This window comes from Melanostigma gelatinosum (assembly GCF_949748355.1).
Source record: "Melanostigma gelatinosum genome assembly, chromosome: 22".
Lineage (NCBI taxonomy): Eukaryota > Metazoa > Chordata > Actinopteri > Perciformes > Zoarcidae > Melanostigma > Melanostigma gelatinosum.
Genome location: NC_136655.1, coordinates 15,016,726 through 15,040,333, shown reverse-complemented (window position 1 = coordinate 15,040,333; position 23,608 = coordinate 15,016,726). Strand labels below are relative to the sequence as shown.

The following is a 23,608-nucleotide window of genomic DNA, read 5'->3' as shown; positions in this document are numbered from 1 at the left end:
AACGGTTTTCAGGGCGATAAGACACGCCCCCTCTCCGGCGCGTCCAGCGTGAATGAACACAAATAGTCCCCGCGAGACCGGCGTTTGGTGTGAACACGGCATTAGGTCATACTGATTTCTCTGCCTCCGCCATGTGTTTCAGAACAACGTTACGGGTCTCTCCGATCTCAAACATCTCCGCGACTTGAGTGGCGTCATAATCGTGCGACACAACGAATCGATTATGAAATTCGATAATCGATAATGAAAACTATTTTAATAATCGATTATTATCGATTTAAACGATTCGTTGTTGCAGCCCTACTTCCATTTGTGTTTAGCAGTAAGAAATGGTTGCAATGTATCTGTAAAAACAGAACACGTACAGTCGGAGAAAGTTGCCCCTTGACTGTGTTCATGGAAGTAATGCATTTAACTGTACACTTTTCTAGGTTCCTTTCTCTCTGCTGACATGCACAATGTGCTTTTTGTTGCAGAAACTTGAGCACAACCTCAAGTCTGCATCCATTCTCTGAAACCAAAGGATGAGCCGACACAAATCGGTCAAAACCAGCTTGCAGTATATTGATCAGAATAGCAATAGATACTCTTTCAAGTGTCTAATACAATCTTCTGACAGTCAACACTACACCTGAAGAGCACACGCAGTGGAGAACTATTTGACACACCTTCGTTACAGCCCGTCAGTCCAAGCAAGTACATCTACATCCACTACAGAGGGACTAGTCAATAACGAGGTGAAACTACAGGGTCTACTAATGGACCTTTTCCGGCAAAAAAACACAGTCTCCACGCCATCATACACCCACCTGGCAGCGGGATGGGCGACAGCTCGTTATAGCCCCCGAAGGAGGCATTGCGGATGAGTTTGCGTCCGTCCGGGTGCGGGGGTCGGAGCGACGCTGTACCGCCACACGTGGAGAAACGGCGGTGACTCAGCAGGCCCTCCTTCATCATCATCATGGGGCCGGTGGGAGCTCCCTCTCCCTCGGCGTGTGCGAGGAAAGGAGGGCGGGACGGGGAACCCCGAGGAAACCCGGGGGTGGAAGGTCGAGGGGGATCAGGGAAACAGTCCGATCTGTCCCACGCAGCGAGTGAACAAAGCGGATAAACCAACCAAAACACACACACAGACACAGAGTAGCTCAGACACAAAACAAGTGCAGTATGCTGCTTTCCTCTTGCTTCCTTCAGCAGACTGCTCCCTTTCTCCCTCGCACACTCACTCTCTCTGCTCTGTGAGCGTCTCTGAAAGCAGCAGCCTGTAAGTACTTAATAACAAATAAGCTGAGCCCCTCCTACTCCCTCTCTTCTGGATGGGTAGGAGAGCTGCATCTTGAAAAAAGCCCCCTATGCTCCACATCTCATCATTTTTTGAATGGGCTAAACATCATCATGCCGCTTGTCGGGAGTCTTAACAGATTTGTTTGGTGAGGAGTCGATACAAGAAGAAGATGCATGAGCTCAAGCTGCTACCGGCGCTGCTGCCTTCCAGCTGGTGGCTGACGTAGAAAGGTAGCAGCTCGTGTGGCTGACGGACAGACTGGCCCAAACAGCAGCATCAGTGCTGTCAGCTAAGGGAGGTGACAGCAGATCCACTGGGAGTAGAAAAGCAGAGCTGCAAAAAACAATATTTGGATCCAGTTGCCCGCCAAATCCAGTCATTCACATGGAGAGAGTTTCACCATTGAAGGTTTGTTTTTGCTACCAGTTCAGAAGAGGTGCTGGTTTGCGTGACAACGGAGGGGCCACTGACGAATAGCTGGAACTATGCTTACCAAATCAGAATCCTTTATATTGTTTACTCAAACATAGCTTTCAACCACTTATAGCAAAAGAAAGTCACACTCTTCATTCATTTGAATCCACAGGTTTTTTACATCATATAATTGCCTTTTTAATTTACTTATTGTTTGTAACTTCATCACGCTTGTAGACTGTAAATGGACCAAGCTTAAAGTCTGGCAAACACAGGCTGGTTTCCCACTGTGAAATACATACTGGTACATGAAGGCACTGTGGTTTAAGGCTCCGTCTGTACAGAGGGGCGCTGATTTCTCCATCAATATGAAAGGCGCTAAAGGGGTTGTTGTGTTAACGGCCTTACAAATCACAAGGTGCTAATGAACAGCCACGTTAATAGCCGTGAAATGTTCCTTTAGGACACTGACCCTCCTCCTAATCACACGATTCTCTTCATCGCTCAGGTTATGCAGCTTGTGAACTGTGACTGCTATGCATCAGACTGCACACACACACACACCATATTGAATCACAAAACATTGGCTCTATTGAGGACAGAAGATCACACCAGTGCTCTGTTGACCCCACTATATCCCGCAGACATTAACCAATCAATCATCCAGCTGCATTTTTGCAGAAACAATGTGGCTCAGACCAGAGGAAAAGCTTTATACTTGGAGCTCTTTTTCATATGTCGATGAGAAATTGAGCTCTTTTGCATGCTATAAGTAGCTATGTTGTGCTGTTTTAGATCTCAAACCGGGAAAAGCCGTCTGGTTGCTGTGATGAAGGCTGTGAAAGATAATTCTTTCTGCAAGAAAGCAGCGGTTACTGTATCTCTGCAGAAATTAATTGCCTTGGCTGGAACTGGGCCTTATCTTTAAGAACCCAATCTGCTGTTGATCCTTCCTCATATTACCAACATCTTAATCTTCCTTTCAGCAGACTTGGACTGTTTTACGTTTTCATTTCAGCATGTTGAAAGACGCACGACAACGAACCATGCTACCAACTGTTCGTGGGGACGTTCCATCCAAGACAGCTTGGAGAAGTAAACAGTGTGATCCTCTCCGGAGCCAACTGTCCCAGAGCCAACTGATGAATCTTAAAACTGATGAATGTGCGGCTCCGCCTGCATGACTCCAATGTGCTTTAATTAACACAGGTAATTATGATGTTCAGTATGTATAATTCAGAAGCCAGACCTCATTAACCTGCTTGCAGAGGAAAAGATCATTTTTGCTGCTCCAAATAGACCTAATCCACAGTCAAGCATGGCTTTATCCTAGTGTAAACAAACGTTTTGTCCACTTGTGCCGTCCTACGGATACAGATCTTCTGAACTCCTGGCACCAATAAACCATTTCATGCACTCTTACAACTAATTTTCAAATTCCATCCACCTTTGTCTTAAAAGCATTCCCGTCACAGGGACGTGCAAAACCACTAAGCGTCCAAATGTGAGCGTTGTTTTTTAGCTCTTTAGCGTGACTGGCCTGATGAAGTTACTGGTGCGATCCGTCAACGCAAAAAAACTTTTCATTCACTTTTTGAATACATTGCTGTATTTTTCAAAGTTCAAGACTTGAACTTTCAGGTTCAATTTTTTTCTTCAAATGATCAAAACTATTGGCCTGGATTTGGCTCCATAATTCTTATCAGCCTCAGCTGTCCTATTTGTTTAGTGCCAACTAGCAAATCTTACCACGCTACCAAGCTAAACTAAGATGGCAAACATGGAAAACCTTCTAGACATCAGTATGTTAGCATAATCCTTGAATGTATGCTAGCATGCTGATGTAGCTTCAAAGCACTGCTGTGCCTATTGCTGCGTTCCAGACAATTCGGAGGTCGCAATTTTCACAGGTGAAATTTCCAACTACCAACCTACTATTTACAGTGTGCACTTCCATTGCTGAAATCAGCATAGTTAGCATATGAATTGTTGAGTTATGGACACAGGTGACCGTTGGCCAACAAATTCTATCAAATTAGTTCACCCACGAGTCCAAGTAGATGCACAAATCACGAGACATTTATTAAAGGAGTTCATGAGAAACCATGACAAACCGTGACTGCAATGCAGACAAACTATGACACAGTAACTCAAGAGCTGCAATCCATTCGATACCATACAGCCATACAGTAATACACACACTGCAGTCACATGCAAACAAACATATCTCGTCTTACATAAATGCGACAAGGGGACCCTGTAAGCCTGGGATTAGCTTCTCAACAAAGAGGCTTTTTGAACACTAGCCTACAGGTATCTCCTGCTGTAGTCCTCTCCTCCTAATCTCACTGTAAGAAACAGCCAGACACTTTGAATACAACGATCAAGGGTCTAGTTTCTCTCCACATTTTGTCAGTAAAAGTCATTTCACCTTGGTGTGATCTTTGTTCTATCCTCACGAGAGCCACCTCACAGACATTTCATACCGAAATCATCGCAGGGAGGGGGATTCCACATGAGCAGGTAGAACTGGGACAACACAGACGTCAAGCGCTAACAAGGACTCCCTTGTCAATTGGCACTACTGCACACTGTACCTTAGTTTCCTTCAGGCTCAAACGTAGAAAAAAGTTTGCAAAGGTCAAGTGTTGACAGGGCCCAAATCGTCCAAATCATGCTAGGATCCCCTCCCGCTTTAGATCCAGGTCGTGTCAGTGCAGGCAAGCCTTCTTCGGCTGTCCTGGCAGAGCTCAGGCCCCGAGGCCGGGATATTTTCCATCGCTTTGTCCTGTCCTCCTGTACTTCCACGGACTCTTCCTTATTCACAGAACACGTCTTGGCTGTCAAGCCTTGTGCCTCTTAGCGCTCAGGCCTCGCAGGGCTCAGCCGCTCATTGGATGAGTGTGAGCGTGAGAAGGAACGGATTGGCAGTGGCTGAGAGTGTGGATAAGACCAGCCCCCTCGGCTGTGGTCAACCCCGTCTGACAGGGCATAATCCCTGAGGCTGAGCCTAAATCCATGCTGACCCCACCTGCTCTCTCGCTCCCACCTCACGTTTCCGATCAACTAACTTCCATTCAAATAGATTCTTAATTTCTTCGTTTTTAAATCTCTTTCTCGGTTCTCTCACTATCTTATTATCTTTACTACATGGTGCTCCCCCCCCAGCCACCGCGGCCTCGCTCTGCAGCACAGGTAGACTCTCCCGTTTACCGGGGAAGACGACGGCCAGTCAGCGAGACGCGGTCAAATCGAGAGCAGCTCCAAAGCGGATTGAGGGAGCCTTGTCAAACAACCTCCTGGGTCTATTTTTGGTTCACAGTGAGTCATAATGGAAAAGAATGGCTCACTTGGCAGCCAAACTACGGACACCAGAGTAAGTCTGTGCGTACGTGAGGATGCGACAAACACTCGCCACTCCAGCTCCATTATGAAAGTAGTCTGAATGATAAACAGATATCAACATCTTACATAACTTTCTATTAGAGTGTGACCAATAGACAGACAAAATATTTTTAGGTCAATGATATTTGATTGGGGGAAAAAATAATAATTAAAGAGTTGTGACAAATATACGTATGTACTGAGCGAGACATTTGAAGGGTTGAAAAAACATACCTTGCTCGCTTGTTTCACGTGTTTTGTCGCACATTTTCTTTTTTCAATTGGATTTTAATAGTGCTCCGAGACACTTAGGTACTCACTCTGACTTCTGAAGGTAATTGTAGCACTGGATGTTTTTTAGGGGCTTCATAGCAAAGTGGTTAAATCCATGATCACAAAATGGAAAGAATGAGGCACCACAACAAACCTGCCAAGGCAGGACCAATACTCACGGACCAGGCAATGAGGGCGGTAATCAGAGAGGCAACGAAGAGAGCAAAGATGACCCTGAAGGAGCAGAAGTGACCACAGCCAAAGACTCAAGACTGTTGACTATGTGTCTAGGCCTCTAGTCCTTCAGGTTATTTACCCCCATCTAGTGCATTAACACACACCTAGATATTAATCTGATTGTTCCCCAACCTTTGCCAGTAGTTTGATTTAAAAAAATGTGAAACCAGGTTGTATTTGGTTACGAAACCAAAATGAGTAGAACGTTGTGATTCACCATGATAACGTCAGCTCCTTCTTTGGAGAGGGTAGAGGGAGAATTTGATTACCGGCCAAACCTCATGTAAAGTAAACAAGAGGGTTTTAGAGAGCGATGTACTTGAGTATAAATATAGCACACTGGCCAGTCAGAGGAGGCTCTTCATTTCCTCTGGTACAATCAAATGTGATTATGTTCCAACAGAACGTATGACAATCATCCTCCAGACATCATGCATGTTGTTTCCTGAGCAGCATCAAGTTAATAAAAGGAGCTGTAAAAAAAGGAATAACTATCGTCATAATCCATCTTCCCACGTTACTCATACGACCTACTTCTCAAATCAGAAATAACAGTGATCACCCTGTGACTCTTGAGTAAAGATGAAAAGTTAAACATCAGTCAGTCAGGAAAAAAAAGACTGAAACATTGGTCCAGAAAAACTAATTAAGGCATACACTGTCATCACTTTGACGCAGGACCTACGGCTAGCAGAAGGGAAATCCGTTGCCATGGATACACATTTTGTGCTGCAGGGAGATGAGGATGAAAAAAAAAGAAGAAGCTTCCATGCTGTTTTGCCGACTCGTGCTTCACGGATGCAGTACTGCTTAGAAGGTGATGTTGCTGGACAGACAAAGGTCCGCTTTGTAGATCTGCTGAATAAGATTTGTGGCCAAAGAGGTTTTTTTCTTTCATTGTACCAATATGAGTCAACTGGACAAAACTGTGTGCAGAACAGATGCAGGACACCTGCACAAAGGGGGACTTCAACTAATATGTTTGTTGTGAAGTGCATGAAGTCTTCCATTTGATAAATATACAAACAACAATGACAGAAGCTGGGCATCCGTTAAAAAGCTTCAATAGAAGCTATCGCAAATGACTGACATTGTTGTGTGCACATATATCTAACATCCCTACATGTGATGGATATAATGTGTGTTGTGTGGAGGTCAAGAAAGAGGGATGTGTATTTATTCCCTCAGGTTGTGGCATGCACTGGGCAGCAAGGTATGCCCTATCTCCTTCTCCTAGGATGGTTTTTAATTTTGAGATATTACTAGATTTTTTTAAATCTGAAATCACAGATTTATGTTCCGTTATGTTTATTTTATTAGGACATCACAGTAGCATTAGAATTGTAACATACATTTATGCACAAAGCCCAGATGCACTGTGTTAAGTGTTTGTAGCGAAATGCTAATTTACAACACCTGTCCACAGGAGAAGAAGTTAAAATAGAAAATAAAGAAGTTAAAATAGAAAATAAAATAAAAAATATATCCACAAATACATACACAGATACATACATAAAGTGCAAGTGTGTTTACAGGAGTGTTAGGTGTGAGAACAATGTTTCTCTTTTAGCCATGATTTAATACCTCCATTAAAAACATTAAAGTTTTGTTGCATTTTCAACTCAGTTGGTAGACAGTTCCATAGTTTTGCTCCTTTAACAGAGAAGACTGATTGTCCAAATGTGGTTTTGCGCAATGCAATGAGACAGTTCCCGTTTGCTGAGGCCCGTGTGTTCACTCTGCTGGTGAGCTGCTGTCGTGTAACAAATTCATTAAGCAGGGAAGGAGCATGACCATGTAGGCATTTAAAAATAAGCTTTAGGTTGGAATCGTTTATAAAGCTTTCAAAGCTGAACATATTGTGTTTCTCTAAGATCTGACAATGGTGCCACCTCATTGGTTTTTTGTCCATCATTTTGAATGTCTGGTTATACAGTGATATGATGGGTTGTATGGTTGATTGTGAGGCTTGTGACCAGGGAGTGATGCAGTATGATAGGTGTGAGCTGAGCTGAGCTGTACTGAATGTCAAAGTTGTTTGGGTAGATGTTCCTAATTTTATGGAATGTTTCACATTTTAGGAGGAAGTGCATCTCCGTCTCAACCTCACCGGTCCCACATGTTCTGTTCTCTCTTGGTTGCCATGACTTTTTGTGTCTTCCTATTTCAATCTCCAGTTTGTGGTCACTGAGCCTGTACTTGGTGAGGTTCTGTCTCTGTTTTATATCTCTGCCAATTCATAGTCTCTTTCTAGGGCCAGATAACATTCTAGTCTGCTTTGGCTTTTAGTTTCTTCTCTCCAGTGCTCCAGATTTCTTTACATCTCATTATGATGTAACAATTCTATTATTAGTCTCTTTCAAAAGCAAGAAGAGGAGGAATTAGAAGAGTCCTAATGCTTGCTTGCTTGCTTGCAAATCTAGCAGTGAAGACAAGCCCACACAGCTTTCACATGTGATCTGTGATGCTAGCAGAATACAGAACTGGTGAGATGCCCTCTTATCTGGCTCAAAACTACCAGACAACAACAAGCCAAACACTGTTATTCAAATCTACTCTGTTGAGAAAAAAAAGCTGTTTAGTCTTGAGGATCTCGCCCTGCCCATCACTGGAGTATATATATATTTTAACTTCCCATTTTTGCAGTGCTGTCAAAACAGAAAAAATTACCTGACTAAATGAACCTTTGAACAAAACAGACACAAAGAAAATGTCCATCAAAATCTTGCAGTTCACTAACTACAGCAGAGAATCCACAAGAGGGCGCCGTGACACAAGAACAAAGTCCAAGCAGTGAGACGAGGGGTGATGTAAGACCCTGGCCGGATCTACCTGTGAGCTTATTTTTAGACGGTTATGCACCCTCCATTTTATCTGTTCCTCATCGGAGGCCCTGTAGTGTGACTCTCATCAGACCGCAGTGAGCCGTCAATAGAAATCAGTAGACTGTTTACAGCCATGCAGCCAGGATCTGATGGCGGCTTCCAACGGCTCTATAGTGCAATGACAAGAGTCCGATGATGAGGGGTCTGACTTGGTGAAGTGCCTAAAATCTTCAGCGAGGAGCTCATCAGGTTTGTGGCAGTGCATCAGTAGACAGACTCATCAAGAGAGCCTGAGTCATAGTTTCTGGGAAAGGTACAGCTTAAACATAACACTGACCGTTGTCCCGGGGGCTGCAAATGTCCAATGTCAAGTGCAAGTCACATTCATGTGTTTTATCAGGACATTTGCTACAGAGGAACTGGACTTCGGCCTTCAGGCTCATCACGCAGAACTAGCAACACCAGAAAATGTGAATGTTGGAGATCCCATGCAAATCTGGCACGTGAGGAAGACATCACAAGTAAGGGAGGGATTACTCTCCTTTAAAGCAACAAAACCGCTGAATGACCTGCATTGAGGAAGTGTACATGTTATAACTTATGAGCTGAGGACAAAAGTTATTATTTCAATGGCTTCACTTCACTGTGAAACCTATGCAGGAAGCGCTGGATTTATTCAACGGAGTAAGAAAGGCAAAGTAGAGACCATAGATATTATTTTGTGGGTTAGAAAAGTATTTCTGTTACAAAGCAAAACTAAGAGCGTCAGAGTGTTGAGTACGGTACAACTAAGTTATTGTAGTAATGTAAAACATTGCTGTAGAAATGAATATTGTGCTCAATTTACCACAATGACAGGTAAACATGGAAGAAGTACTGAGTTTGCACAGTGAACGACAGCAAATTTATTAAAGAGTTGAAGAGGTCATTTATGTATTATATGACGTCATGAAAAGGTGTTAAGCTGTGAGTATATTTTCATCCAAAAATAATCCATGGAGCTCAGTGTAACACTGCACAAACCAAAGCTGACCTATAAGACAAGTTTAAGCCGGGAAATTGCCTGCTTGCGGTGAATGGCGCATCTTACCGTGGCTGTAACTGATCCCCGGGCTGAGGCTGGAGGGGCTGGCAACGAGCTCCCTGTTGGGCGTTTGGAGGCCCGCCTCCTTCTCCCTCTCCTTGTCCCGGTCCTTACCCTGGCGCTGGCTCATCCTGCCTGGTGTCAGAAGGACGGTGTCATCACCGCACACTACGGCAGCTGCAGACGAGGCGGCCGGGGGATGGGGGGGGGACGGAAAGGATGGGAGGCGAGAGATGAAAAGGGAGGGACATGAAAGGAGAGATCAGACATGTTGTCTTCTTACTTCACATCAGAGAACATCCACAGACAGCCCTCCTGTGAAGCATCTGCTTCATAACACATTTTTAATATCGTGTGGAGCTTTCGATTTCATGAGCGCTGATCGGCTCGATATCTGTGCTTGTGCCTTATCCCTCCACCTTGTTTACCTGGTGCTAATGAAGCGAGCTGTTCCTCTGGAGCTCATTGTGTTTGGCAGAAGACAAAAATAAATGTATAAATTAAAACACGAGATTCATCCCTGCTTAACGAGAGATGCTGCATGATTTTAATATACGGTAGTTTCTAACAGCACTCCATACAAAGCTCAAGACAGCGCGAGTATGAGAATGAACAGATATGGGAATGTTTTTGACATGGAACGTCTTGGCTTTCCCATAACTGTCTATTGGAATGACAGAAACTGTGGATATAATTAAATCATGAAATAATTTATACATATGTGTTCAAATTAGCTGAGTTACTCCACAGTCTTCCCACAAGACATGGTTGGTTAAAGGTTTTGAACCTCCACAACAGCAGTGAGAAACCAAGTGGTAAGATTGTGGAATAAAAGGAAATACGTGGTTTACACAACTTGAAAAATCTGCATGTGCAAAGAAAGCCCAGAGCTAAATTAATGTCAAAGAGACTGCATGCAAATGCTGCTACATCACAATCTGCAGTTCATGGTTTATTAATGAGGTTGGATAAACTTAAGCACTAGCAGAGCAATCAAGAAAACTGTTAGGAGCCTGAGCCCAGTTTAAGTACACAAAAACCAGGGGAAAATAAACATTTAAAAGAGCATTTGTCAGAGGAGATTGTGTCAAATGGGTGCGTTTATATTGGCTCTTTGCCTTCATTAAAAAACGCACACACTCCTTTCATGTTTTATCTAAATACCCGCGCTGACCCTTCCCCTGACTGTGTGCCCTGCCCTTAGCCCTTCCTCTGAAAGGTCACTGGCTTACCGGAGGTTGCATGGTGCTCTCTCAACTCTGCATGGTGCTAGGAGGGGAAAGAGTGGAGAACAAAAAAGAAAAGCACAAGAGGGATGGAAAAAAAAAATAGGTGATGACCAGGGAACACAGAGAGAGAGCGCAAGGAACAGAGAGAGAAAGGGATTGAAAAAGTGTGTCGGAGATTTTGGATAAAGATTAAAGAATGAGAAGGGAAGAATGGGGGGGGGCATCCATCATGTTGACCAGATGTTGGCAGTGGCAGGATTGCATGCGGCAGGATGGACGGTTGTGGGTGGCATCAGCAACGGGATGCCGCAGCCACACAGGACGGGAAAAAAAGGAGACAAGAGACAAAAACAAAAGAAAAAACAGACATTAGTTCAACCAAAAATGTTAACCGAGGACACAACTTGACACAAAACAGGCAACAGATCCGGCCAATGGCGGAGATAATGGCAATACAAGCAGATTGGCACATATACACACTTATACTAGCTCACAAGAGCAAATGCTTTTATTTCATCTGACCTGATAATTACTGTTGCATTCACCAACAATAACCATAAAACAACACTGAAATATCAACTGGCATACACTTTGAGGAGTTAACGTTGAGCCCTGGACTATAGTAGTAATAGTGTTTACAGTAGCAGCGATAATGTTTACTGTGTTTAACTTGTTAGCATGCTAACATTTGCTAATTCAAATAATTGCTAACTTAACACAGTGCAGGTGAGGCTGATGGAAATGTCATTAGTTATGCAGGTATTGGGTCATAAACCAAATAATTTGACAGTTTTACAATTCGACCCCATGACAGCACTTCCTGAAAAGCGTCTGAATTTGTGTACAACACTTCGTTACAATCCATTGAATAGTTGTTGAGATGTTTAACTTAAACCCACAAATATCAAAAAAAAATTTATGGGTTTTAGGTTCGATGCCGGAAATAATGTCTTTGGATGACACAAGCTGAAGAGATTTAAACTTTTTGTTCTACCACATAAAATACTTGTGAATTTTGAAGCTTTTACATGTCTTAAAAAAGGCAGACGTTAGCAAGTGGCTGAATGAGACTACAAAACCTCATCATGCCGACTAGTTTGCCTTCAGCTTCGTGGTGATGTGAAGTCATGTGACCATAGTGTAGTTTGTTTATAGTATTGTTAATAGTTCATTTGTGAAGATTATCTTGCCGAACAAAATGTGTAAGTACCATAAACCTTTGTTTGCCACAGAGCTTGTTTTCTGCGCTGTTAGCCGTCGCCATGTTGAGATCCACGTGGAGGTGGTAGAAGTATCCTGAATTTTGAGTTTCCCACTTTTAATCAGGAGGAGACCTGGGAGACTAATTCATCAATAAATAAATGTATTATTACTTTATTTTCTGGAATTGTATGGTGAACATGCAATAAAAAATACATTTTTACTACATTCACTTTAAAAGGCTCTTCCAAAAGTGTCTGACTGCTAAAAAAGCACACTCACACCGAAGGTCGGATTACAGACACTGGGAAAGATGACAGCTGACAATTATAATGTACGTTTTAACAGAATCCAGATGACTTTCCAGAAACAGTCCCATACGTCTACCCCAGGGGTGTCAAACTCATTTTCACTCTGGGGCCACATCAGCATCACGGTCGCCCTCAAAGGGCCGGTTGTAAATGTAAGACGGTGTAAATGTAACTACGGTACTCCTAACATAGTTAGTTTAGTTGCCCGGGATATCTGTGACTTCCACAACACGTACTTCCAGTTGTGTGATTTCTCCACCGCCATTGTTTCCTGTTGCTGGTGCAAAATGCATTCTGGGATATTTGGCTGTCCCAAGTACAGACAAGTCACCTCCGATGCATCCCGGGTAAAATGGGCAGAGCGAGCCACATCCGGGCATTAGGGCCGTGCTTGGCTCGATGTGAACTTTGAATTGGAACAGTACTTTCGCTGAGACTGATGACGTTTCAGTACAGAGAAGTACGCATGTTGAGAAACTTGTTGGAAATCCTCTTTATGGGCTGTTGCATCTCCTGTCCACCTGTTGTGATAGTTTTAATGTCGGCACACAGACAACATGCCATCTCATCACTTCGACTTTCTATCTCATAATTTCGACCATGGGGATATTTTTATTTTCACATCTAACTTTAAATTTTTGTAAAAAAAAAAAAAAAAAAAATTTTTTTTTTTTTTTTTTGCTGGCGGATTCGCGGGCCACATAAAATGACGTGGCGGGCCGAGTCCGGCCCGCGGGCCGTATGTTTGACACCCCTGGTCTACCCTGTCTTTGTGTGAGACATCAGATGGACTTTAATGACCCAGTTTTTCATTTAAGCTTAAACCAAACATCAGGTCTTAGACAAACCGGAGGAGTAAAGCAATCCATGGCACCAGGATGTCAGCGAATATGGTACATTGTGAGACTGAAAATACAGAAAACAAGGCTGGACGCGGCAGTTACTGCTGCACTACTGGACGGTGAGCAGCCTGCTGTGTTAGATAAAGGCAAAGTCAGATGATATTACTCAAAGCAAATAGACGTCACGGCGACGACTCGCACATTTAGATACCAAAGTAGTCTGCCGGTCTGCTGTGAAGGACAAAACATAATAGACGTGTAATATTTGGCCCATAATTCGACCTTGGGTGCAGGTGTATTCACATGTGAGTTGTGCAATCATTGCATCGCCTCTCTACCACAGAACAGGCAAGTTTCACACTATTTATATTCAGATTTTGTTTAAGCAAATGTTTTGTCGAATGTTTTAAGTGTGTATCGCTGCATGCATGTCAGACAACCTCACCTGCATTAACAAGAGGTCAAATAAAAACAGAACAATGACATCATCACCTAAAGGTGGTTTGGCTGTCGAGGGGGAAAACAGAAAAAGCTGTATTTTAAGACAAGGTGACATTTCGCTGTCTGAGTAGGGGGAATTTTGTCTGCCTTTTATCTGGCTTTCAGACCAAAGCCGACAGCCTGCTGTGTCAGTGGCACGACATACAAAGACAGCAGAGGAGATGCTCTGAACTAACACTGAAATATCTCGAGTCATGTCTGAGGCAGGGAGCAGGGAGTAATGGTGCGAAACATTTATTTTTTCTTCTCATTTTGAGAAAAGCTGATTTTATGGACTCGAGAGGTATTCCTTTTTTTATTATTAATATTATTTTACCAGTACAAATGCTTCCAATAGCTTTTCTCAGCATATTTTATAGCCATTTTGTTACCGCTTTTCTTCTGTTTGGCACCTTGCGAAGCATTGGTGACAAAGCGAATGCTCACAAGGCTAGTTAGCCAGCCGGGGTCATGCTGGTGCTGGTCAGTCACAATAGTTCTGTGAGCTTCTCCAGGGTTCCTACTCTTTTCTACAAATCCTTTTTCAGGACATTTTCAGAGATGATCTCGCTGGTATGACGGGGATGGCGCCATTCGCTAATATGTTCCTTTCTGTAGAAGTCTGATTTCCAAGTTTGCTGGGATTGTTAACTCCCGGTGACTCTTCAGGTTATCACACCATACTTTAGCACCTTTACGAGTAATGTGAAGTGGAGACTTTAAGGAGGCTAATCACCCACTGTGAGCTGCCAATAGCCGCTATTTATCCGGTGTTTTGACCCCTGGCTCACCCAACTCTCTCAACAAAGCCCGACACTAGGGCTGGGCGGTATACCGCTTCAACCGGTATACCGGTTTCAATTTCCCGTACGATATGAATTTTTCATATACCGTCATACAGCCGAAACAACTTCTGTTGCTCTTCAACAGGCAACAAAATATATTGTTTGCCGCTGGGAGCTAGTTCTCTTAGCTGTATTGAGAGGGAACCCTTGTCATGGTTCTAACTTTATAACAACAATTAACAACCCACAATTAATGCTCTTTAACAGGGCAAAACACCACGACACAACAGTTTGTGACAGATAAACAATTTGTCGCACTAATAATTGTACATTTGTAAAATTTCTCCGCCGAACTGCATGCTGGGTAAAGCTCGCTAACAGTCTGCTAACCGCTGGGAGCTAACAGCTCTGTTGCGCCAGTAACATTACATTAAAGAACCAGTTGGATCTACCAATATACCATGAAACCGCCAGTCTTACAAAATACCGTGATATGCATTTTTGGTCATACCGCCCAGCCCTACCCGACACATTTGAAACCATTGCTCCTGGCCAGAGTTGAATCACAAACCTTAAACCTTTGCGGGCAAAACAAGCTAGCAAACACGTCAACTTTAGCATCAAGAGCAGACATGCTAATCAACCAGTTTCTAGGACTTAAATACCGGTAACCAAGAGCAGCTTGTTAAATATACCCTTGTCCATAAACTACCCTTTGAACGTTAAAATTGATATATTTCCTTATCCATTCCCACACTTGCACATAAGTTCTCTACATTGCTTCTCACCAACACAAGTTCAGCAGAGTAATTCAAAATTCATCACAGAGTTTATCAACCCACAGCTAAACTACATACAGTAATTAGCACAAAAATGACCCTATATATTGTATGTACTGTAACAGAAAATACCCTCATCTCCTCCAAACACTGCCTTTAACTCAGCACGCTCTCTCTGCCCCTGGAAGGATGAAGAGTGCTTACGCGGGATAAAATGCCATGACATATTACATAATGTTTAAACATCACTCGCAGCAGATTTATGACCCAGTTTCTAGTAGCAGGGAAAACAGAGATAACAGTTTTTTTTCCTTTTTTTTTTCGATATCTGATGGGCACCTTTTGCCGTTTATTCAGCTTTGAATCAAAACATGTTGATATAAAGGCAAAACATGAATGGACTGTCTTTTGTATTTAAGGCAATAAAGATTACAAACTTTTTTTTAAAAGACGCTCAAAGAGAAAGAGAGCAACGTCTTTCTACGGTAGGAGCAGCTGAGTCATTTGTGTCGCTAACACTTAGCATTCTGATGGTTCCGAATGTTTTTATTCCATTAGTTTGGTTACTCTGCTGTATACTCGTCATACTGAATGGTCGCTGCAAATAAAGATGAGTTTTTGGTGATGGTGGTAGGGAGAGCTGTCTGACAAGACGCCCTTTAGATGTGGTGACTGTGAAGGCCATAGTCTATATGATTCACATAATTTCCATGCACAGAACATTGAGTTAGCCCTGGTTCCCTGTATGGAAGCGTCTTCCACATGGCTGTATCCTCAACAGCCACAAAGGGCAGAACTTGGCACACTGTCAGCAAGAAGTGAGGATTTAACACAAAACGCTGAGTTATAATAAATATAACTTTCAAGCAGTATTTATTTATTTATTTATTTTTTTGACATACAATTGTTGGTTTGTGCAGCTTTAACTTAAAGCTGCATTAACTGCAAGCAAAAATACAACAAACATAGTTTGGCTCCCTATTATCTCCAGACCCCTTAAGTGTTAGCAAAAAGTTAGCAACACGGAGAAACGGAGCAACATTAGCATTCTTCTGAAATCGTTTCAGGGCACGTCGCAAATGTTCGTCTGATATTCCCTCTGCTATGAAAGACAATAAAATTGAGTTGATGAAGTCACATGTTAACGTTAAATGGTGAGTTGCTGTTGTGTAGCTACTGGGGTTGCGGCCTGGGAGTGAATGAAAGTAAGCCTCAGCACATGATGGTATCTGCTATCTTGTTTCATTCTGTTTCCGCCCTAATTAAGCAACCTGATACAAGCTGTCCTCGACTGATGTCCTAATAGACTTTTATTCTAAGTGGCAATCACTGAAACATTTTTTTAAAGGGTGTACTTGCATTACTATGCCATTAAGTCAGTGGCATAAAATGGTCGTAAAATTGACTTGAAAGCCAAAGTCACATTTCTGTGGAAAAAGCAATGATCCTGATTAGTGACAAATCGTTCAAGTTCTTCTGACCACAGCAATGACACATGATTGTTCTTAGAGCTGAAATTAAATTGAGTGACGACAAACACACACTGTACTTACAATCTTGCTCTGTAATTTGCAACAAATAGCTTCTGGGTTGTCACAGATCAGCGAAAGTCACAGAATGCATAAAAAAAAATGTATCCATTAGGAAAAAAGAAGCAACATAACAAAATGCCATCTCATCTGTGCAAAGCAAAACTTTGTGTCATTTGTGCCTTGCCAAACTGCCATGACAGTGCATTCCACCAATTCCCAAACACGACCTCCTCTGCAGCACTAGCTGAGTGTGGGCCAGCATGCGGTAGTGTGAGAGAGGCTTTATCAATCAAAGAACAATGACACATCTGTCGGCACTGGGTGGGTCCATGGCCAAGGCGGGGGGGATGGGGGACGCGACTGTATAGAGGTACGGAGCTTGGGAGACGCCCATATGTGGGCTGATTTACAGCGGGACTGGAACTGCAACTCACACCAGCGATAAAATAACTAATCACGTGGTACCAGAGAGTGTGGCCAAGATACTGTCCACAGTAAGGCCTGAGCCAAGGTTGTAAAACACTATCCATTCAATTGACCAGAAGGCTGAAAGGTAGGACTTACAATCTATCAGATTGAGCAGCCTTCAGTGCCGCATGTATTAAAATGTCTGTGTCGACTGCATGGACAGAGAATAAGCAAAGATAGGGAGCAGATAAGGACTTAGCAAGCTCAAATTGCATGCAAGAAAAAACACTTTCATAAACCGGCTAGAACGGCGTTCATTGTCAGTCGTCTGCATTAAGATGCTTTGCATCTCAGTGCTCTGGGGACCTCACTGCAGTGCAAAGATAAATGACAATGGATACACACTCGCGCAAACACACGCACCCCTTCATCTGTATATGTATACACGCATCATACAAGCACATGTATCACACAACACCTCAGTAAGTCTGAGACAATCAAGAAAATACTTGCTGAGCCTTATTTATATCAAGGAAATATTGATAATGCAACATGAAAAAGAGAACATTTAATGTCAAACCTATTGTTATTCTTTTTCTTACTTTGGGTTGGGGAATAATCACGCTTACAGATGTAAACAGGAAGTATAATAACACCATGGAGATAGAGTTAGCTACGGGCGACAATTTGAGCCCAGATTGTTATCTATTAGCAGCTCCAGTTTGCAGTGTACCCACTGATGTACGGACAACTGTCGCAGGAATACTTGATACTGGAGAAAACGCTCAAAACGTGATGCTTCTCAGGACAGTTCTGCAGATATCATGAGTTTCTTTGTTCTATGACGGCAGATGTATGGACGTTTTTTTCATGATAGACATGAGAGATGTAGACATCCTCAGGAGGTCACCATCTAAAAATAAGTGTATCGCGTCTGTGTGTTAAGATGTGACTGCGTTTTTGACTCAAATTGCAGCAATTCACCTCAGGCAATTATCTTTGCCTCACTCCCTCCTCTTCCCCCGCGCCTCCCTCCATCTATCCCACGCTTCCTTGGGATGGTGTGTCTCACAGTTGGTAATCCTCTGGTCTAGAATGATATAATTCAAATATGGGCCAGTCTAAAATGTAGTACGAGTAGGATTTGTCAGTTGCGGTTCGTAAATACAACATTCAAAGTTGGCCCCTCCTCCCTGACTTACCGACCCCAGATTCAGTGCCGTTTTGGAATTGACTTTGTCCACTTGATGTTTCGTAATGCCATATTTAAGTTTTTTCTGCTCTTGTGGCATCTGGTAAGTAAGTTTTTATAGAGGTTGACGTCCAGAAATGTCCCGAACACAGCTATGTGTGGAACGTGTGCAACGCGTCCTCCAAATGGACAGTATCAATGAACAACTAACTGGTACTGGTGTGGACTGCAACCAAGAGTTAAGGTGCCTCCACACTGCTTTTCTTTCTTTTTGGCATTCTTTCAATACTTACTTTTCACTACATCTCATCATTTGCTTACTTGGCTTCATGAATGGTCACATATTTTAAGTATCCTTTTGTTATTAGCATTGAAGAATAACTTCACCCTTTTTCAAATTTAAATAAGTTACAGCTAATGGCTCTAAAAGTGGTTTTTAACATAAAATGTATTGGGAGGTGACAGGGTAAATGTTCTCAAGAGGAAGGGTGGCAGCAATATAGAAGATCTACAATGGTTGTGATGGCGAAATCAGGTTAGGTACTATGACACTTTAAAAATTGGGGCTGGACAATCAGCACTTAAAAGATCTTATGATCAAAGTGTTTACAATACAGAATGTATGATTCATTTAGGCTACGAATCAATGCCAATATATCTATAATGTGTCAATAATATATTAGCTGTTGTCTTCGCTGAAGGCTGTTTGGTTGGTGGAATAAAACAAGCCAATCGGAGCTTTGCACGCAGGATGAAGGTTGAAGACGTCATCTTCCTGTGTCAAAGACATAAACATGGCAACAGGCATGGCTTCGTCTCAACCAGTTGCAGCAACACATGCAGCATATTATTAATATTGCTTCACAACTAAAAATCCAATATCATACCACCTTTACTGCCTATACTTAAGTACTTAACTTGAGTAAGATTTTGAATGCAGGACATTTACTGTTATTATTACTATTTATTCGTATTTTAAATCCTTTAGCTACTTTTACTTAAGTAAAGGATTTCAATACTTGTTCCACCAGCATGAATCTAAAATTTGACTCAATAACGACAACAAGCAAAATGGCATTTCAATCTGATTACTACAATTAATGTATACGATTACATTAAAGTGTTTTGGTGGTCCGAATTGAAAACGGCCACTTAAGCTCACTGTGTAATATCTTTGGATTGCTTGTTTCTAAATTGATTCCCTGTCCTGGAAGTCACATCGAGTTAAAACTCCGGACTCCGGCAGCTGTTGAGAGTAAATAAACGCAGGCCTCGGCCGGTACCATCAATCTGATTACACTCCGGCCCAGCTGCCTGCACTCCTGTGCTGCAGCCAAGATTCACGCAGAGCCTCTTTTGTGGGCAGAAAAAAAATAAAATAACCATTCCTGGAAATCTGTTGTTACGTAACTGCATCCCAGCAATAGATAATTGGTTAATTTGCCCTCATTCCAACGAGCCACACACATGGTGACACATTTAGGTAGCAATTAAGAATCCTGGTTGGCATTTCTTTTGCTGTTAATTCATACCAGATGGAAAATCAAAACACTGTACTTGAAAGCCTCACTGGGTTCTTAATGGGACTTCTAGAGAGCGTTGCCTTAAGTAGCTATCGTGTTTCTATAATGCACTGGATTTTCCTCCATCCTCTGTTGCAAGCAACCAGATACCGACCTCCCCTCTCGGTCATTAGCCTTGATTAGAGCCCTGGTTTGGCTATCAGCCTACATCAGGCCTCCCAGTACAAAACACAGGCAAGGATTCATCAGAAAGACAGGACTCTTCAGCGGCAAATATTGTGCCGAGCGACTCTCTCTGCCACACTAATGGGAGCAGCATGATCTGTGTTAGCTGTCCACGAAGCCCTTGAGCACAGTGTGGCATGGCTTTGCTCGGTGACAATATACCGAGCAAACGGCAGCAGACGCAGTGTCAAAGAGGAGAGGGACAGAGAGAGAGAGAGAGGAATCGGAGGCGAGGGGAACGGAGAGGTGCAGCACAGACAAATTGGGAGCACATCGGCCCATCGCGGAGTCAAGGTGAAAAAAGAGGAAACGAGAGTGAGCATCAGACTGGGAAAAAAAGAGGAAATATGATGAAAAGTATGTGTGTCTGGGCTTCACTTGGATTGGCAACGCAGATTCCCCAAAGCCACAGTGCGTGGTGTGCAGTGAGGTTTTGGCTAACAGTCTGAAACCTTCTTATTTACGTTGCTACCTGAACACCAAGCATGCCAGTGCAAGTCAAAAGCCCCTTACATTGTTTATATCGAAATTGGAGGAGTTACAAAACAGCCAAAACAACTGGAGTCTCATTCATGTGTTGGTCTATAAATGACGCACTACGGGCTTCATATCTGGTCACAGAATAGCGAGAAAGGGGCTACCGCACACAATCGCCGAAGACGTGAGCTTGCCAGCTGCCAGAGAGATGGTGGAATGTATGATTGGGGAGAAAGAAGCAAACAAGTTGTGCATGATCCCGGTGTCCAACAACACTGTGTCGCCGCATCGATGCTTTGTCCGAAGACATCCTGGCTACATTAGTCGGTCATGAATTGTAAATTAAATGTGATAATCTGCCTCTGAGCCTGTGCGTCCTCGCCATCCGTATTGCTCTTTAAAAGTGACGCCTTGTGTAACTGAGTTACACCTTCAGTTTGTTTGCTTTGTTCCGATTCAGGGATTAATATGACACAATGTTGCAGTTGCTCCTTTGTTCGGTTTGTGTTCACACTGCAACATTTAACAGCGGACTAAATCTTGTAAACAAATGCCGCGCACGAGCAAACTGTTCTCTCATTGGTCCGATTCTTATGCTGCTATAAAGGCTTAAAAGGCTGTTGCTTTTTTTCTTTTCTTTTTTTAAGGGGGGGGGGGGGGGGGGGGGTGCGCGAACCCGGTCGGGATGTAGAAGGGGGTGCGCGGCCTAAAAAGTTTGGGAACCGCTGCTCTATCAGATAGATAGATAGATATGAAATTTATTCATCTTCAGGAGGAAATTAGTTTGTAGCAGCAGCAATTCACAGAGTAAAATATAATGGATGGAATGCACAATATATACAGTACAATAAAATAACAGAGCAGATATTGAATTTGAAGGAATAGATTTATAAAAAATAAGATAAAATAGAATAAAAAATAGAAATGCACAGTATATACCATGAATAGAGTGGTATTAATTCAATGAACAACTAGTAAAACTAAACTAAGATCAAACTATTAAAGAAAATAACAAAGACAAATATCAAACACAAGTTATGACATTAACTTTGTTCAAAGCTGTTTGTGTCACCTCTCTGCATCACTAATGTTCCTCCCTGTCGTCGTCCTGTGCATGCAGCTACATCCAAGAGCTGCTCACTGAGAGTCGGGTCTGATGAACAAGGATAGATGATGTATCCGTGTTGTCTGTGCTTTCATCAACAGTTAATTAGAAACACAAGTACCTGCTCGTCTCTTAGCTAGCTGTGTTGTTAGATTGCTGCTAGTTCATGAACTCGGTCTGCGATGGTGTTTCTTCACAAACTGACATTTGTAAAAGTCTGTATCTGGTCGGAGCTCTGCTCACATACCTTTAGCATGCACTGGGCTGTAGCTGTGTAACTATATTCTGCTGTGATTGCAGTCTGCCTTTTAATTCTTGGACAATTTGATGTTTTTCTTGGAGGCTAAATTTAGCTCCGTGTTTGGTGTCAAAATGCCGACGTGAATTGTATTCCTTCATCACCGACACGCCTCATAACACAGAAGACAGACCCGTTTTTCTCCTTGAAGCACAAACATGTATTTTGCTTTCCACCCTGGTTCCAAATATGGAGTCTTTGTGTCGACTGTTTGGATGTGAGTGAAACAAGCTTCATGAGTGTGGGGCTGAAAATGAACACCTACATTTAGTCAATATTGGAAGAATCTGTTTTATTTTGAAGATGCAGTAGCTGCTGTTTCAAGTACTGAAAAGCTTATTTCACATAGTGGAAACTGGCAATTAGTTTCTTATCAGGCCTACAAAGCAACAGTTGTAACGGAGTAATCTACATCAAGTCTGCTGAGAGGTATGAAGATGATTCACATCATGGGGTTAGATGAAATCTATCATTTGCATCTTGACAAAAAAGGACTGTTCCTTGAAGTGCTCCGCGGTGGCAAAGCAAGTCACCAAAACTTCCTTCAAGACGACTAAAAACAGTAAAAGTCAAATACACAAACTGCATCACATTCAGAAATGTAAAGCTCATTTGCAATTTAACACTGGCCTTTTTAATTAGACAAAAGAGCTCAGCTGCTGCCAGGAAACTCCTGCTGAGTGCGATTCAGTCTGACTTTGACAACTTTTTTTCAAAGAGGAAGAAATAACAAAGCACCCATTTATGGTAGTGAGTGGGGCAGGAGGAAAAGAAAATATCAGTAATTTGGTGCAGCATTATTCATTTTCTTGAGAATAGCTGCAATTCAGTTATAAATATACAATAAACGGGTTGTTTGATTTTATACAATTTATTTATCTATTATTCTAATTTATTTTTGCAGCTCAAACAATTCAGAAATTGACTTTACTTCTTGGGAATTTAAGCTTTCACATTTCAATATACATCAACATTAACCGGTAGGAAACTTTGTTTATGTTTTGCCATATCGCAAAGACGCATTCAGAATACATTTCATGTCTGGCATATTCCACGCTACAATATCTCATTCATGCTCAGAGAAATGCAATGCTGCATTTTCCCTCCATCCTTGGGAGGAAAACATAACAGAAAAAAGTACATCATCCTCCTATGGTATATGACGTTCTGTACACAGTAGGTACTACCCTATATCGGACTATAAAGTACCTACCTACATATAATAGCTACAGGATAGACTTGTAAAAGAGGACACATATAATACACCATGTCAGACATGATTGCCTCTTCTCAGCATTGAAGCCAGCAGAAGACATACTTCATCATAATTGTAGCCAGTCAGCTGACACAATATATTACCCTCCTCGAGCCAAACTCCAAGAGACATGTGTGTATTCATGTGTGCACTGATCAAGTCACACCAGAGGAAAAACAGAGCTTAGTATGATTTAAACAATTCCTAAAGGATCCTACGTTAAAAAGCAATACTTTAAGGGAACACACACAGAGCGTTTCTTCCAATAATAAGATCTATGTGATGATACATGCCCCCTGCCTTTTTCATTCTCTGTGCTAATAAATCGATACTGCCTTGATGGCTGCCTTCAAATCAATAGCCGCCAACAAGCTTAAGCCGTGGAGAATACGCTTGCTCTTCCTGTTTACTTTAGCAGTGAGAATGTGTCTCATCAGCCCGTGCTGTCAGCTCGGTTCTGTCAAC

General features: G+C 42.4%; 1 protein-coding gene across 2 annotated transcripts in view; it reads right to left on the bottom strand.

The window, feature by feature from the left end:
* The window catches only part of osbpl8 (oxysterol binding protein-like 8), an 82,768-nt gene that overhangs the window by 29,682 nt on the left and 29,478 nt on the right, over window positions 1–23,608 (bottom strand). For both annotated transcript variants that reach the window (XM_079294502.1, XM_079294503.1), the window contains exons 3-4: window positions 10,735–10,771; window positions 9,509–9,679 (exon numbers count right to left, since the gene is read on the bottom strand). In XM_079294502.1, coding sequence (XP_079150628.1) covers window positions 9,509–9,679; window positions 10,735–10,771 — 208 coding nt within the window. The remainder of the gene's footprint in view (window positions 1–9,508; window positions 9,680–10,734; window positions 10,772–23,608) is intronic.